The sequence below is a fragment of the Pseudophryne corroboree genome, chromosome 3, assembly GCF_028390025.1.
Source record: "Pseudophryne corroboree isolate aPseCor3 chromosome 3, aPseCor3.hap2, whole genome shotgun sequence".
NCBI lineage: Eukaryota > Metazoa > Chordata > Amphibia > Anura > Myobatrachidae > Pseudophryne > Pseudophryne corroboree.
This window is the reverse complement of record NC_086446.1, coordinates 13885221-13904042: the sequence shown is the minus strand read 5'-3', so window position 1 is coordinate 13904042 and position 18822 is coordinate 13885221. Positions and strand designations below refer to the sequence as shown.

At 42.5% G+C, this 18822-nt stretch overlaps 1 protein-coding gene across 5 annotated transcripts in view; it reads left to right on the top strand.

The window, feature by feature from the left end:
* LOC135056996 (zinc finger protein ZFP2-like) overlaps positions 1 to 18822 on the top strand; it is a 61497-nt gene that overhangs the window by 19923 nt on the left and 22752 nt on the right. For all 5 annotated transcript variants that reach the window (XM_063962845.1, XM_063962846.1, XM_063962842.1 and 2 more), the window contains exons 4-6: positions 32 to 110; positions 229 to 326; positions 607 to 1045. In XM_063962845.1, coding sequence (XP_063818915.1) covers positions 32 to 110; positions 229 to 326; positions 607 to 1045 — 616 coding nt within the window. The remainder of the gene's footprint in view (positions 1 to 31; positions 111 to 228; positions 327 to 606; positions 1046 to 18822) is intronic.

Genomic DNA, 18822 nt, shown 5'->3' with positions numbered 1-18822 from the left:
TCAGGATGTCACTGTATATGTCTCCATGCAGGAGGAGGAGTATATAGAGGAACACAGGGGTCTGTACAAGGACGTGATGATGGAGAATCACCGGCCCCTCACATCACTGGGTAAGAGGAGACTGTCATGTATTGTACAGGGGAGAGTAAGTATGGGGGCCCCTATATACACACATCATCTGATAATCACATATATACGCTGTACTCAGTCACTGTGTGTCTCCTACAGATGGGCCCAGTAACAGAGATACCCCAGAGAGATGTCCCCGTTCTCTGTATTCCCAGGATTGTACAGAGGAGAATCACAGGATCCCACAGAAGGATCAGGTAAGTGGGTGGAATACGTACGATTTAAATGCGGCCTGGACGCTGGCCGTCAGTATACTGACAGCTGCATCCTTGCCACCAGTATGCCAGCAGCGGTGAGGGCGCTAGAAAGCCCCATTCGGGCTCGCCACAAGTTATTTTCTCCCTCTATGGGTGTTGTGAACTGTCAATATATGATGATTAGAGTTGCTGTGTCTTATACACTGATATTATACTGTTTCACCAAACTTTAATCTGACTATGCAAATGTCAGAGTGTTTTTTGTGTGTTTGTTTTTTAGGAAGAAAGTCTGTCTGATATTAAAACAGAAGATATAGAGGGAGAACAAGAGACGTATGTGACAGATATAACGACAGAAGATATAGAGGGAGCAGAAGAGACGTATGTGGCTGATATGAAGGCAGAAGATATAGAAGAAGAGACGTATGTGACTGATATGAAGGCAGAAGATACAGAGGGAGAAGAAGAGACGTATGTGACTGATATGAAGGCAGAAGATATAGAGGGAGAAGAAGAGATGTATGTGACTGATATGAAGGCAGAAGATATAGATGGAGAAGAAGAGACGTATGTTACTGATATGAAGGCAGAAGATACAGAGAGAGAAGAGACATATGTGACTGATATGAAGGCAGAAGCTATAGAGGGAGAAGAAGAGACGTATATGAGGGGTGATCAGCAGTGTAAGGAGGAGGAAATCCCTACAGATATCAGCACAGGTGAGTAATAATCACTTATTACAGAAAAGAGTCACATATTCTCCTTCCTCAGTCACTACAGTAATCTCTTATCCTACACCCTCCTCTGTCACTACAAACTATTGAGGGAAATATATTTCTCTTGCGTCCTAGAGGATCCTGGGGTCCACTTCAGAACCATTGGGTATAGACCAGAGGTTCTCAAACTTGGTCCTCGTGGGCCCACACAGTGCATGTTTTGCAGGAAACCCAGCAGGTGCACAGGTATATTAATTACTCACTGACACATTTTAAAAGGTCCACAGGTGGAGCTAATTATTTCACTTGTGATTCTGTGAGGAGACCTGCAAAACATGCACTGTGTGGGCCCACGAGGACCAAGTTTGAGAACCTCTGGTATAGACGGATCCGCAGGAGACATGGGCACTTTAAGACTTTTCAAGGGTGTGAACTGGCTCCTCCCTCTCTTCCCCTCCTCCAGACCTCAGTTTAGAAATTGTGCCCAGGCAGACTGGATGCACTCTGAGGAGCTCTACTGAGTTTCCCTGAAAAGACTTAGGTTTTTTTATTTTCAGGGAGCACTGCTGGCAACTCTCTCCCTGCTTCGTGGGTCAAGGGGGCAGAAGTAGGAACCAACTTCCTGAGAGTTTTATGGCTCTGCTTCTGGCTGACAGAGTCCTGAACGCTAGCTGCGCCTAGATGCTCACTCCCACAGCCTGCCGTCACCCCCCCCCTTACAAAGCCAGAAGTCAGAAGACGGGTGAGTATAAGAAGAAAGAAGATCTTTGTTGCAGTGACGGCTGAAAGGTACCGCGCAGCGGGCGGGAATGCTGCGCGCCATGCTCCCATATCACACATGCACAATAGGGTGCAGTTCGCGGGGGGCACCCTGGGCAGCATGATACCTCATAAAAAACTGGCATAGAGGGGACATATGGTGCGGTGGCACAGTCCTACCCCCATCAGTATAAATATTACAGTGGAAGAATCTGAAGAGAAGCGCGCCATTGCGGGGGCGGGGCTTCTTCCTCAGTTAGCCAGCACACTACTCAGCGCCATTTTCTCCCCTTCCAGGCTTCAGAGGAGATCGCTGGTCCTTCACTGCTGAACAAGTATCAGGGTGCAAAACAGGGGGCACAGTGCAATTTGGTGCTTTGTATGTAATATATTTATAATTGTAAAAGTGCTGCAGTTCTGTAGGCAATTTTGTTTTACAGGCATTGTGTTACTGGCGCTGGGGTGTGAGCTGGCAAATCCTCTCAGTATCCCTCTGACAGATTTTACTGTGGGTTTGTCTCCTATAAGCCCGGAGTGTCTGTGGAGTGTTTGGTACACGTGTGTGACATGTCTGAGGCAGAGTGCTCTTCTCCGGAGGAAGCTATATTAGGGACACAGAATTGTAATGTGGTGACCGTGTCGGCACCACCCGAACCTGATTGGGTGAAAGATTTGCGTGATAGTGTGAATCATATCAGAAAAAGATTGGATAAATCTGAGTCTGAGGCACAGACCTGGAGAAAGTCTGTGGAGGATGTGATGTTACAAAGCTCTGCTTTTTCTCCCACAGAAGACCCCTCGGGGTCACATAAGAGATCATTTGCCCAACTAATTCATACTGATACCGACACGGACTCTAATTCCTGTGTCGACCCTAGTGGTTCCAGAATAGATCTGAAGTTAGCTAAGAGCATTCAGTACACGATTGTAGCTATAAAGGACGTCTTAAACGTTGAGGAGACCCCTTCTTTGCCTGACAAGAAGGTGTACCTTTATAAAGAAAGGAAAGTGGAGGTAACTTTTCCTTCTTCCCATGAACTAAACACCCTCTTTGAGGGGGTCTGGGGAAATCCTGATAAGAAATTTCAAATTCCTAAAAGAATTCAGGTTGTTTATCCTTTCCCGGCAGAGGACAGGAGAAGATGGGAGTCACCCCCCGTTCTGGACAGGGCACTGACACGATTAACTAAAAAGGTAGCTCTCCCTGCACCTGGCACGGCGGCCCTTAAGGAGCCGGCGGATCGCAAATTGGAAAACACATTAAAATCTATTTATGTGACCAATGGTACGCTGCTCAGACCTACCATTGCCTGTGCGTGGGTGAGTAGTGCTACAGAAAAGTGGTCGGATAACTTGTCATCCGATATAGACACGCTAGATAAAGACGAGATTCTCTTGACGTTGGGTCATATAAAAGACGCTGCATCATACATGCGTGAGGCCATGAGAGATGTTGGGCTCTTGGGATGGCGGTCTCGGCTAGGAGGGCGTTGTGGATTCAGACCGATCCTAAACCTAAAATCTCTCAATTTCTGCCTGAAACATAAAGGATGCCTACTTACATGTTCCCATTTATCCTCCGCATCAGGCTTATCTGAGATTCGTGGTACAGGATTGTCATTACCAATTTCAGATGTTTGGTCTCTTCACGGCTCCGAGGGTTTTCACCAAGGTGATGGCGGAGATGATGGTCCTCCTTCGACGGAAGGGAGTCAATATAATTTCTTACCTGGACGATCTCATAAAAGCAAGGTCCAGGGACAGGTTGGTGCAGAACCTTGCACTCTCCCTGACTGTACTTCAACAACACGGTTGGATCATGAACTTCCCAAAGTCTCAGTTGATACCGGCGACAAGATTGCCATTTCCGGGAATGATACTGGACACAGAACTACAAAGAGTTTTTCTTCCAGTGGAAAAGGCTCTGGAGAGCCAGAGGATGGTCAAACAACTTCTGAAACCAGCAAGAGTTTCGATCAAAGCATTCGGCTGTTGGCAAAGATGGTAGCAGCCTACGAGGCCATACTGTTTGGCAGATTCCATGCCAGAGTATTCCAATGGGACCTGTTGGACAAGTGGTCCGGATCCCATCTCCACATGCACCAGAGGATAATCCTGTCATCAAAGACCAGAATTTCACTCCTGTGGTGGCTGCACAGCTCTCTCCTACTAGAGGGTCGCAGGTTCGGGATTCAGGACTGGGTCCTGGTAACCACGGATGCAAGTCTCCGAGGCTGGGGAGCAGTCACGCAGGGTGTCAGCTTCCAAGGAAGGTGGTCAAGTCAGGAAGCTTGTCTTCACATAAACGTTCTGGAGTTAAGAGCCATTTACAATGGCCTTCTACAAGTGGAGCATCTTCTTCAAGATCTACCCATACAGATCCAGCCGGACAATGTAACAGCAGTGGCGTACATAAACCGTCAGGTCGGAACGAAAAGCAGAGTGGCGATGTCAGATGCGACAAAGATCCTCCTTTGGGTGGAAAGGCATGCAAGCGCTCTGTCGGCAATTTTCATTCCGGGAGTGGACAACTGGGAAGCAGACTTCCTCAGCAGACACGATCTCCATCCAGGAGAATGGGGCCTCCACCAAGAAGTCTTCGCAGAGGTGACAAGTATTTAGGGAGTTCCTCATGTAGACATGATGGCATCTCGTCTCAACAAGAAGCTTCAGTGATATTGTTCCAGGTTGAGAGACCATCAAGCAATAGCAGTGGATGCACTGGTGACCCAGTGGGTGTTTCAGTCGGTGTATATCTTCCCTCCACTTCCACTAATACCAAAAGTTCTCAAAATCTTAAGAAGAACAAAGGTTCGAGCGATCCTCATTGTCCCAGACTGGCCAAGGAGGGCTTGGTATCCAGATCTTCAAGAATTACAGATAGAAGATCCTTGGCCTCTTCCTCTTCGCGAGGACCTACTTCAGCAGTGGCCATGTGTGTATCAAGACTTACCTCAGCTACGTTTGACGGCATGGCTGTTGAGCTCCGGATCCTAGCCCGAAAAGGTATTCCCAAACAAGTCATTCCCACACTTATTCAGGCCAGGAAAGGAGTAACGTCTAAACATTACCACCGTATTTGGAGAAAATATGTGTCTTGGTGTGAATCCAAGAAGGCTCCAACAGAAGAGTTTCAGCTGGGACGTTTTCTCAATTTTCTACAAGCAGGTGTGGATGCGGGCCTCAAATTGGGCTCGATTAAGGTACAGATTTCAGCCTTACTGGTTTTCTTTCAGAAACAATTGGCCTCCCTTCCAGAAGTTCAGACCTTCGTGAAAGGCGTTCTGTACATCCAACCGCCATTTGTGCCTCCAGTGGCACCATGGGATCTTAACGTGGTGTTGCAGTTCCTTCAATCACATTGGTTTGAACCTTTGCAGAAGGTTAAGTTGAAATTCCTCACTTGGAAAGTGGTCATACTGTTGGCCTTGGCATCTGCAAGGCGGGTGTCTGAGTTGGCGGCCTTGTCTTACAAGAGCCCTTACTTGATCTTCCATGAAGATAGGGCGGAGTTGAGAACTCGGCAGCAATTTCTTTCTAAGGTGGTTTCCTCTTTCCATATAAACCAACCTATTGTAGTGCCAGTGGCTACTGACACCTTCACGGATTCAAAGTTTCTGGATGTGGTCAGAGCTTTGAAAATTTATGTAGCTAGAACAGCTCAGATTCGGAAAACAGAGGCTCTGTTTGTCCTGTATGCTCCCAATAAAATTGGGTGTCCTGCTTCCAAGCAGACAATTGCGCGCTGGATCAGAGGTATGATTCAGCAAGCTCATTCCACGACTGGATTGCCGTTACCGAAGTCGGTAAATGCCCATTCTACTAGAAAGGTGGGCTTGTACTGGGCGGCTGCCCGGAGGGTCTCAGCGTTACAGCTTTGCCAAGCAGCTACTTGGTCAGGGGCAAACACGTTTGCAAAGTTTTACAAGTTTGACACCTTGTCCGATGAGGACCTCAAGTTTGGTCAATCGGTGCTGCAGGGTCATCCGCACTCTCCAGCCCGAAATAGAGCTTTGGTATAACCCCATGGTTCTGAAGTGGACCCCAGCATCCTCTAGGACGTATGAGAAAATAGGATTTTAATACCTACCGGTAAATCCTTTTCTCCTAGTCCGTAGAGGATGCTGGGCACCCGACCCGGTGCGTACTTTACCTGCAGTTGCTTGTTTGTAGTTACACAGATGTTGTGTATTGGTTATTTTCAGCATGTTGCTGCTATTGTTCATGCCCGTTGGCATGTGTTGTGTTGAATGCCATGTTGTGCAGCATGGTTGAGGTGTGAGCTGGTATGAATCTAACCGTCACCTTAACAGTAAATCTTTTCCTCGAAATGTTCGTCTCCCTGGGCACAGTTCCTATACTGAGGTCTGGAGGACGGGCATAGAGGGAGGAGCCAGTTCACACCCTTGAAAAGTCTTAAAGTGCCCATGTCTCCTGCGAATCCATCTATACCCCATGGTTCTGAAGTGGACCCCAGCATCCTCTACGGACTAGGAGAAAAGGATTTACCGGTAGGTATTAAAATCCTATTTTTCCCAGTGTGGGAGTCAGGAGCCATCAGCCCCTATTATACTTCTGCTCTCCCACTCACATCATGTCACTGTGTGTTACCAGCCCAGAGATCTGACCAGTCTCCTCCCCACACTCTCTGGTGTATCTCATACATCAGGAGACATCAGCCCCTATTATACTCCTGCTCTCCCCCTCACATCATGTCACTGTGTGTTACCAGCCCAGAGATCTGACCAGTCTCCTCCCCACACTCTCTGGTGTATCTCATACATCAGGAGCCATCATCCCCTATTATACTCCTGCTCTCCCCCTCACATCATGTCACTGTGTGTTACCAGCCCAGAGATCTGACCAGTCTCCTCCCCACACTCTCTGGTGTATCTCATACATCAGGAGACATCAGCCCCTATTATACTCCTGCTCTCCCCCTCGCATCATGTCACTGTGTGTTACCAGCCCAGAGATCTGACCAGTCTCCTCTGTTAAATCCTAATTTTAACCATTTGTTTCCATGTTGCATCTAAGTAATGTCTGTATAAAGGTCACCTATGTAACAAAATGGATAGAGGGTTTAGGGTTTATAATATGATAGGTATAACTGGTATACCTATGAAATATGCGAGTATATTGAATTAATAAAATAAATGATATTCCTTATGCACTTAGATATTTAACACCTCCCCCCACTCTCTGGTGTATCTCATACATCAGAAGCCATCAGCCCCTATTATTCTCCTGCTCCCCCACCCTGTCCTGCTGCCTCCCCCGCTCTGTGCCCTGCACCATTCCCCTACCCTGTCCTGCTGCTTCCCCCGCTCTGTGCCCTGCACCATTCCCCTACTCTGTCCTGCTGCTTCCCCCGCTCTGTGTCCTGCACCATTCCCCTACCCTGTCCTGCTGCCTCCCCGCTCTGTGCTCTGCACCATTCCCCTACCCTGTCCTGCTGCCTCCCGGCTCTGTGCTCTGCACCATTCCCCTACCCTGTCCTGCTGCCTCCCCCGCTCTGTGCTCTGCACCATTCCCCTACCCTGTCCTGCTGCCTCCCCTGCTCTGTGCCCTGCACCATTCCTCTCCCCTGTCCTGCTGCCTCCCTGCACCATTCCCCTACTCTGTCCTGCTGTCTCCCCCGCTCTGTGCCCTGTATCATTCCCCTTCCCTGTCCTGCTGCTTCCCCGCTCTGTGCCCTGCACCATTCCCCTACCCTATCCTGCTGCCTCCCCCGCTCTGTGCCCTGCACCATTCCCCTACACTATCCTGCTGCCTCCCCCCCTCTGTACCCTGCACCATTCCAGTAGAGAAAGACCACCTTTCTGTCAAAGTGACAGTTACCACACCCCCTTTCTCCTAGGCTCCACCCCCTTTAATATTAAATGATAGTGTTTGATATCGCTTTATATAAAATTTTATATAAAATTTATAGTGTTCAATATTAAACCGTATTAAAAGATAATGACTTTGAAAAGAGTGTCACGTAACACCAGTCACAGAATACGCAATAAAACTGTATCACAAACCAGCTTGTGATGAAAAAATTGACTTTAACAGGCTGTACAATTTCAAAACATTACAGTGTTATAGTTCACATGTTATGGTTCACACATTCCAACAATTTAAATGTCACGCTTGGTACACATGGTACAGCTTTAAAAAGCATAATGACTAATGACCGTGTCCATTTTCTTAGATGCACGGAAGCATCACACATGGCACTGATTTAAAAAAACATATTGATTTTAATGACCACGCATGATTAATGATGACAGCACAATTTAAAAATCCATAGATCTACGGACTACCGTGACAAAACAAATTCAAAAGTCTTAGAACTACAGAGTACCAAACTTGTAACAAAAACATCTGGTTATTAAATCAGCGTGTTATCTCTGTAGAAGAACATTAGCGCCACCTAGAGGACTATGTGTTGACTCAAAATGACAGGGCTTTTAAATAAATATATATATATCCCTTATCCAAAATGCTTGGGACCAGAGGTATTTTGGATATCGGATTTTTCCGTATTTTGGAATAATTAGATACCATAATGAGATATCATGGTGATGGGACCTAAATCTAAGCACAGAATGCATTTATGTTACATGTACACCTTATACACACAGCCTGAAAGTAATTTTAGCCAATATTTTTATAACTTTGTGCATTAAACAAAGTGTGTCTACATTCACACAATTCATTTGTTTCATATACACCTTATATACACAGCCTGAAGGTCATTTGATACAATATTAGTCGCAGAATGTCACGCAACGCAGCGCGTCAAATCAAGCAGATGAAAGATGCATATTACACAGTGTTAAAACCAGGTAGTTTTAGCGGCATTGATAAATATTATGGGTCGGTTAAAAATAAATTTAAAAGATCCGACGTAAGAAAGTGATTACATGAACAAGACGCATACACATTGCACAAGTCAGCAAAAAAAAACTATAAAAGGAACATGATTTGTGTATCTGGTATAAACCAACAGTGGCAATGCGATTTGGTCTCGCTGATAGATCTGTCAAAATACAACGATGGTGTTAAATACATATTAACAATCATCAATATATTCAGTAAGAGGGTGTGGGGTGAAAGTCTGACCGCTAAGAACGCCGCAACAGTCGCTAATGCTTTTGAAAAAATATTCCAGCGGGGTGCTGTGCCGATGAAGCTACAAACTGATAATGGTAAAGAGTTTCTAAACAGAAACCTAAAAAAGGTGTTAGAAAAATACGGTATAAATCATTTCACGACCAATAATGATGTGAAAGCGGCTGTTATAGAGCGCTTCAATAGGACTTTAAAAACACGCATGTGGCGCTATTTCACGGCCAAGAATACCTACAGATATATAGATGTTTTACAAGACTTCATACGCAGCTATAATAACACATACCATAGAACGATTAAGTGCGCTCCAAACGATGTGAATGACTCTAACGCATTGAGTGTCTTCAAAACGACCTACGGTGATTTCTTTAGAAGTAAGAAAGCCCCCGTTTGTTTAGGAATCGGTGACCACGTCCGTATTTCTAAATATAAGGACATATTTCAGAAAGGTTACGAACAGAGCTTTTCTGAGGAGATTTTTGTTGTACTTAGTGTGAACACTAAAGGGCTTAAACCGCTTTATAAGTTGGCAGATCTGTACGGTGAAGTTATAACAGGTAGTTTTTACCCCGAAGAGCTTCAAAGCATACCAAAAAACTATAACAGAGTTTACAAAGTGGAAAATATTTTAAAAAATAAGACGGTCAGAGGCCATAAATACGCGTTAGTCAAGTGGCGCGGGTACCCCGCAAAATGTAACAGTTGGGTTGCGGCCTCGGTGATAAAAGACATATAAATCTCATCCCTATCTAAACAAGACGAGCGATGGATGACAAGGCGTTCTACATAACCTTACCCAGCAACGCATCGGCTGTTACTTTCCCGCAAAATAAGATTTCTAACTATACGACAAAGTTGGCTAAACCGATAGACTTACATGGCGAGTGGGATGTAGCACTTACTGAGATACAATATCCGCATACGTGGAATACATTGGATTTACAAGATTGTAGACTGCAATTATCATGGGATGGAACGGCAGACCAGCCGGTGGCGAGAGTCGCGAGTTTGTGCATTAAACCGGGTTTTTATGAAACAATCGAAGCGTTACTGAACGTAATCAACGCTGAAATTGTACAACTGAAACTGGATGTTGGATTAAGACTAACGTACGATCCGTTTGCATGCGTTGTAACATGCGACAGTAAACTGTTGTATCAAATCCACGCCGGTTCTAAGCTGACATGGATACTGGGTTTACAACCTAAAACTAATATTTCTAAACCATGCGCCGACATCAAAGGCGGCCAATATACGATGTACGTGTACACAGACATTATCGAACACCAACGGGTCGGAGATCGTTATGTACCGCTACTTCGCACTGTTGAAATGAAGGGTTATAACAATGAGGTTGTCACAATACGATACGAGAAGCCCGATTACGTACCATTGTGCAAAACACATTTTGACACGATAGCCATAGAGATAAAGAACGACCAAAACGAGAACATGGCATTTAAGTTTGGGAAAGCGATCATGAAGCTACACTTCAGACGCCGCAAAACTGAATTTTATTAACTAAGCAGAATGGTCGCTGTTAAAAATTATGGCGATCCGGGCCTCTACGTGCAATATTATAAATCTCAAGCCGGTAATGGATTACCAGGTTTTCACGGCAGCGCATACATGTGCGGCTGCGGTTTAGGCGGTATTTTTCGAAGTCTTTTTAGAAAAGCTGTTCCTCTTTTCCGGAGAGGTTTAGAGTTGGCTAAACCGCATATGAAGACAGCGGCTCGTAATATAGCGAAAGATGTTATCGGGCAAGCCACAACGGCCATGGTGAATAAGATACACGAGGCGAACCAAGCAAAGCAAGACGGTTCAGGACCTAATATATACAAGAAAAGGCGTGTCTAAAAGAAAACGGAAGCGTATGATAGCGCTTCCGCCTTGGGACATACCATTTTTAAATAAAAAACAGAGACAACACAACTCAAAGAAGAAGAGAAAGCCGAAGAGCGCCGTTGGTGATATTTTTTAAACATGTCTTTCATACACCACGAATCCGTTGAATGTGCAAAAACAGAGCTGGATCTTTTTGACGTGCCCCCGACACAAACTAGCATAGAGAAAAGTCTATACATCGAAGTTCAACCTTTAGCGGCGTTATCCGACACAGCTCCGCTTGAATTTTATATAGCAGCCAGCGGTGAACACTACTACGATCTGAACAACACACTGTTGTACGTGACATGCAAGATCGTACGAACCGATAACACGCCGATACCGCAAGGTGCGCGGGTCGCACTTATTAATTACCCAATAGCGACTTTATTCAACCAAGTGGATGTAACTTTGGGCGACAGGCTCATATCACAATCCAACAATCTTTATGCATACCGCGCGTACATTGAGACTATATTGAATTACAGCTCGGATGCATTGTCAACAAAACACACAACAGGATTATTTTACAAAGATGCGGCTGGTGAATTTAACAACACGGCGCTGGACGGGCCGAATACGGGGTTCAAAAAACGAGCCGGAGCAACCGAGCAGAGTCGCACGGTTGAACTGCTAGGACCGCTTCACTGCGACCTTTTCCATCAATATAAACTAATTTTAAACGCCGTTGATCTGAAGATTAAACTAACCAGAAACAAAGACGCATTCTGCTTAATGTCGTCTGAAGCGGATGCCTTTAAAATACAGATCACAGCGGCATCCCTGTTCGTGAAAAGAGTTCAGGTCTCACCGGCCGTGCGGATTGGGCACGCGCAGGCCCTGTTAAACGGTAACGCGAAATACGCGATTGACCGCGTTGGGATGAAAATCTACAGCGTACCAACAGGAGTAGAGTATTTAATCTAGAAAATCTATTTTTAGGACAAGTGCCGAAAACAGTTATAGCAGGTTTTGTGGATAACGAATCATTTTCAGGAATACATAACCGGAACCCCCTTTGCTTTGAACATAAAAATGTAAGTTTTGCGTCCCTTTATCTGGATGGAACACCGCACCCCGCCAAGCCATTTCAACCCGACTTTGAACGCGGTAATGCTGTAAGAGAAAATATGTCACTCATACAGATCACAAATAAGCAGAAATCTGACAATGGTATACTGATTGACCGCGAAGAGTACCTCAGAGGCTACACGCTATGTGCTGTTGACCTTTCACCAGAACAGGAGTGTGGAGAACACCTTTCCCTGATAAGAACAGGCAATCTACGTGCCGAATTCCGCTTTGCAGAAGCGTTGGACCGGACAGTCAATGTGATAATATACGCTCTATTTGATAACCTCATCGAGATTAATCAAAGGCGCGATGTGCTGTACGATTATCTATAAATGAAATAAACTAACACTACGCTGCTGAAAAAATGAACACATTACAGATAAACTGTATTCTGTATGCCGTGCAAAGCACAAGGCATATTTTTAAAGGAACGTATCCGTGCAATATGTTACCGGTCAGTAAACTGGCGCAATACCCCTGCGCGTTTGTAATCAATACGCATAGCAGCGGGCAGCCGGGTGAGCACTGGTTGGCCGCTTATTTTAACGAACAGCGTGAATGTTACTTTTTTGATTCTTACGGGTTAGCCCCTGACAGCCCCCTTTTCCCAAAAGCAATAATACATTTTTTAAACTTGAATTCAAAAAGTGTTTATCACCAAAATAAGCAGTTGCAAAATTTTAACAGCACCGTTTGCGGTCAATATTGCATATACTTTATATTTTACATGTGTAAAAAATACAAATATGTGGATGTACTGGCCCGTTTTAGTGATGACACAAAACGTAATGATTGTTTTGTTTCAAATTTTGTAAGACGGCTCCCAAGAAGCCATTGTCTGAGTCATTATGCATATAGATATATACAGAATTGTGTAACTTGTAACCAACGCTGTGTGTGAAGCGTTTTATGTACAACGCGGCATAACTATGGCACGTTGTACATAAAACGTTTCACACACAACGTTGTGTGTGAAGCGTGTTACGTACAACGTTGTATTGTTTGTGTAACTTGTAATCAACATTCTGTTTGATACGTTTTATGTACAACGCATCATATCTATAATGTTTTTCTAATAAACAACGTTGTTTATTAAACTTTGTATCGCGTGCTTGAAATTTCTTCCGTTTACAGCAATAGAAACAAAGAACAAAATGTTGTTTTATAAATCATAAGCATATTTTATTGATGTGTGTGTGTATATATATATATATATATATATATATATATAGAAAAAATGTATAGACTCGTGCGCTTTAGGGATCGACCGTAAAGAGAAATTCTTATCTGAACAATTTCTAAATTTGCTAATAGAGTAGCCACAACTGGCTGATATCACAGTTTTGTAGGCTTAAATAAGTCTTTGTCAGCACCTTCCACTCTTCAGGGTGGCAGCTCAGTTCCTCAGTGTACCAAAAGTATATGGCATAAATTCTGTAGCGAAAAGAGGATGGAGAAGAACAAGCGCCTATGGTGCAGTAAGTTCTTAAAAGTGTAAAATGACACTTGAGATAATATAATTGCGTACCGGATGAAATCTTTAAACCACGCCTAATAGTAAGATGTCAGTCAGGATATTTCTTCACCAACAACACCATCTATAAATCAGAGAAGGCAGAATCGCTGCATAGCGTAATACTGCAGGATTAACAACGATATCCCCGTAATCACCCAGTTAAGCGTACCAGATTTAGATGAATAGTCAGCATGAACATCTAATGGTCTTGTATCCAGAACCTCTCATCAAATCCAGTACACAGGGCAGTTGTAGTATCAGTCAAATGACTAGAAAATTTATTCAAAATGTAGGCTATAAAACAACATCCAAATGAACAATAAAATAAGTAAAAAGAGTAATCAATATAGCTTAGCTTAGTAGCCGGGTAAGATTCTGCTCAGGTCTCAACGCGTTTTGCCAATCAAGGCTTCCTCAGGAGATCAGAGTACAGTCCAAATCAAAGTCTATTTAAAGCTGAACTGAGTCAATTTGACCCTCTACTTCCGGTTCACGGAACTCCCGGAACCGGAAGTGATGTAATAATCATCCAAAACGAAAATAAAAACTATTACAAATAAAATAACTGTCATATCATTAGTGATATTAGAGGTTTGGTGGGACATTAAACGATTTTATAAAGAACAAAAGGCATCACTAAAACATGTGCTTTTCGTACATATGTTTACTAAAACCCGGAAGTGACGTCACTTCCTGTCTCCGTGTATTTTTAATATGTTCAGAGGTAGTGTTAATTATACATTGGTGGCATCAGCAGGTGCCCTGAGAAGATGATTGATCTGTGTTGCACAGGCGGCATACAAAAAATGCCGTCTGTGCATGAGATTCCATGTGTGGCATCACTCCGAGACCGGAAGTGATGTCACTTCCTATCTCCGTGTGTTATGATTATAGTAGGGGTTAGTGTTATTTCAACATTGGTGGCATCGTGGATGCCCTGAGATACTAATTAATCTATGTTGCACAGACGGCTTGCCATAAACGCCGTCTGTGCGTGAAAATCGTACGGGCTGTCGTAGCAGGACCGGAAGTGACGACTTTCAGCTCATACGCGTCACTTCCGGTTTCTTCCCACGTCGGACGCCGGGGATAATTTGCGAAATACTCAGTCAGGCTAATGAGTATAGAATAATAATTCTCATATATAATAATAAATACACATATGAGAAGATATAAGAAAGATGATTAGAATAATAATATAGTCATAACTGAATTAGCAAACGTCACCAGGAAGTGACGTAGACAAAGGGAATTAGCATATGTAAACAATAAAAATGTTTTGACAGATAACTTACACATAGTTTAAAAAACCTTATATATTGATTTGAGGAATATTTAGAATCAAAGGGCAAGACAATTGAAAGAAGTGTGGATAAAAACCTTAATGAGAACCATTTTTTACCGCACTTGTTTTAAGACGTACAGACAAGTAAGATGATGATAATGAACGGGAGGACAGATCAGGGCACTGGTTCTAAAATGCTCAACAAATTAATATTGGAGGCACATGACAATAAAAAGATGTAATAAATAACATAAAATGCAATGTGGTACATATAAGACGGGGTGTAAAATATAATACAATAGGTGAGTGAAAAAAGGGGGGGGGATGTTCAGGGGGAGCTTATTAAAAGGGTGCAATCTCATAACCCTCGTTATGTCCATGTGGGGATAAGGTGTTCAACGTGAAAATCCAGTACATCTCGCGTTGAGATAGTTTCCTTAATAAATCTCCACCTCTAGTACCCAGCTTTACATGTTCGATCGCTTTGAAAGTCAGTGTATCTGGTTTTGAGTTGTGGAACTTCGTGAAATGTCTAGAGAGAGGGTGGCTTTCAACATTGTTTTTTATGTTGCGCACATGTTCTTGAATACGTAATTTAAGGGCTCTCTTTGTTTTCCCAACGTATTTCTGCTGACATCCACATTCGATCATATACACTACTGATGTAGTGTTACAATTTATAAAATCCTTTATCTTGAATTCCTTCTTACCATTTGTGTCCGAAAAGACTCTTCTGCTAGGGTGTACATACTTGCACATAATACAATGTCCGCACTTATACATCCCTTTGCATTTGGGAAATCCGGTAGCTTCACTTTGTGGTTCTTTAAGCAAACTTGGCGCGAGTATTTCCTTTAGATTGTTACATTTCCTGAATATAATCTCTGGTTTTTCTGGTAGTAGCTCCTTCAGTATGGGATCCATCTTAAGGATATGCCAATGTTTAGAAAAAAAATTCTTAATTTTGTGCTCCTCACAGTTGAATTTAGTTATAAATGGTGCTATTAGCTTTTTATTCTGATCTTTCGGTTTCGGTTGTAAGAGGGATTCTCTATCCAGTTTTTCACCTCGATCCATTGCTTCCTTTATGATGTATTCAGGATAACCTCTTTCCCTAAACCTGTCCGCATAGATGTTAGATTGGTCAAGAAATGTTTCAACATTGGTGCAATTTCTTCTAATTCTGTACATCTGAGAATAAGGGATATTGTTTTTCCACTGCAAAGTATGACCACTATCGTAATGCAGGTAGCTGTTGGTGTCTACTGTTTTGATGAAATTTTTTGTGATAACCGTTTCATTCTTGTTACTGAGTATTAGGTCTAGGAATTCCACTTGTTCCTTGTTTGCTGTGCTGGTGAAAGTGAGATTGAAATCATTCTTTTGGATCTCTTCCATAAATTGATTAAAACTTTCTAGATTTCCATCCCAGATTAAAATGATGTCGTCTATGTATCTCTTATAAAACCGGATATTGTTGATGAACCAAGGGCTATCATAAATGTTGATTTGTTCCCACATTCCCATTAAGATATTTGCGTAACTAGGCGCGAAGACTGTACCCATTGCGGTTCCGCATATCTGTAGGTAAAATGTATCTCTGAATTTAAAATAATTGTGCGTTAAAATGAAATCAATTAGTGTACATAGAAAGTCACAATGTTGCTGCGAATTGTTCGGGTCCGATACTAATTTCGCACGACAAGCCTCTATTCCCTTCTCATGGGTAATACTTGTATAGAGGGACTGTACGTCAATAGTTGTCCACATATATGTGTCTTTCCACTTGAAGTCTTTTAACAGACTCAGGACACTGGTGGTGTCCTTGAGGTAAGAGGGTAGATTTTGTACATACGGTTTTAGAAAGAGGTCTACGTATTCAGAAAGGTGTGCCGTTAGGGAATCTATGCCCGCGATAATGGGTCTTCCTGGAGGAGCGTCTAGTCTCTTGTGTATTTTTGGTAAGTGGTACATGATTGGTATAACCGGATTACTATTCATGAGGTATTGATACTCATCCTTAGTGATTATATTCTTGTGTAGGGCTGGTACCAATGTAGATCTTAATTCATTAATGAATCCCTCCGTTGGATCTTTGGGTTGTGGTTTATAAGATGCCGTGTCTCCAAGCAGTCTTAGTGCTTCCAAGATGTAATCCTCTCTATTTTGAATCACTAGACCACAACCTTATCCGCTGGTCTAAGGATGATTGTATCATTAGTTCTCAATTCCTTTAATGCATGTTTTTCTGAGTTTGTCAGGTTACATTTCTTTACTTTAAAATCACCAGTTTCGATTAAGTCCTTTTTGACCAGATCATAAAAGATGTTAATATGCGATCCCTTTGATTCTAATGGAAAGAATTTTGAAGGGGGTCTTAACCCTGATTTTGAAGCGTTATAGTTGGTCAAGATGGCTGTATCTTTCCTTGCAAAATGTCTTTTCAATGTCAGATTCCTCACATATTTATTAAGATCAATAAACATGGAAAATTTGTCCGGTTTCTGGGTGGGTGCAAAAGTAATCCCCTTACTTAGTAGTGAGATTTGAGGTTGTGTCAAGGTATGATTAGATAAGTTGAATATGCCTTTGTCCTTTGGATTGTCTAATGATTGTATCTTTTTTTGGGGTTTTCTTCTTCGTCCTCCTCGTTTTCCCCTTCTTGTAATCTTCTTTTTAATGGCAAGGCTGTTTTGGTAACTTCTTTTATTCTTGTATGTAGATCCTTGTCTCTGTAGGGTCTCTGGGGTCTTTGTTCTAAAAAACGTTCCACTGTGTCAGCTTGTGTACTTGTAGATGGTTGTTCCAGTGTGGAATAACGATTTTCTGTCCTTATTACATCAATCCTTTGCCTGGATGGCTGTTTGTGGGAGGAAGGTGAACCAGTTCTAGATTTTGGTCGGCTTTGTGAGTGATCTCTTGCTTTAAATGGTATTCTTCCTCTACTTCTATCCTGGGGCCGAGTTCTAGACCAGTTTTTAATGTTATTAGTATCATAATCTTTTTTGTCTCTCTGGAATTTGTTCTTTATTTTTGATGACTTCTTCTTCCACTCTCTCTAGTTTTTTGTTAAGGACTTTTTCGTTTATTTTGAATTCCTCACTATCTTTGAATTTAGTGAGTGCCAGGTCTTTATTTTTGAGGTCATCTTCTATGGAAGAGAGTTCGTTTTTCTTTTCTTTCACGATTAATTTCATGAGATTAATGGATTTTATAAATTGTAACACTACATCAGTAGTGTATATGATCGAATGTGGATGTCAGCAGAAATACGTTGGGAAAACAAAGAGAGCCCTTAAATTACGTATTCAAGAACATGTGCGCAACATAAAAAACAATGTTGAAAGCCACCCTCTCTCTCTAGACATTTCACAAAGTTCCACAACTCAAAACCAGATACACTGACTTTCAAAGCGATCGAACATGTAAAGCTGGGTACTAGAGGTGGAGATTTATTAAGGAAACTATCTCAACGCGAGATGTACTGGATTTTCACGTTGAACACCTTATCCCCACATGGACATAACGAGGGTTATGAGATTGCACCCTTTTTATAAGCTCCCCCTGAACATTCCCCCCCTTTTTTCACTCACCTATTGTATTATATTTTACACCCCGTCTTATATGTACCACATTGCATTTTATGTTATTTATTACATCTTTTTATTGTCATGTGCCTCCAATATTAATTTGTTGAGCATTTTAGAACCAGTGCCCTGATCTGTCCTCCTGTTCATTAACATCATCTTACTTGTCTGTACGTCTTAAAACAAGTGCGGTAAAAAATGGTTCTCATTAAGGTTTTTATCCACACTTCTTTCAATTGTCTTGCCCTTTGATTCTAAATATTCCTCAAATCAATATATATGGTTTTTTAAACTATGTGTAAGTTATCTGTCAAAACATTTTTATTGTTTACATATGCTAATTCCCTTTGTCTACGTCACTTCCTGGTGACGTTTGCTAATTCAGTTATGACTATATTATTATTCTAATCATCTTTCTTATATCTTCTCATATGTGTATTTATTATTATATATGAGAATTATTATTCTATACTCATTAGCCTGACTATCAGTATTTCGCAAATTATCCCCGGCGTCCGACGTGGGAAGAAACCGGAAGTGACGCGTATGAGCT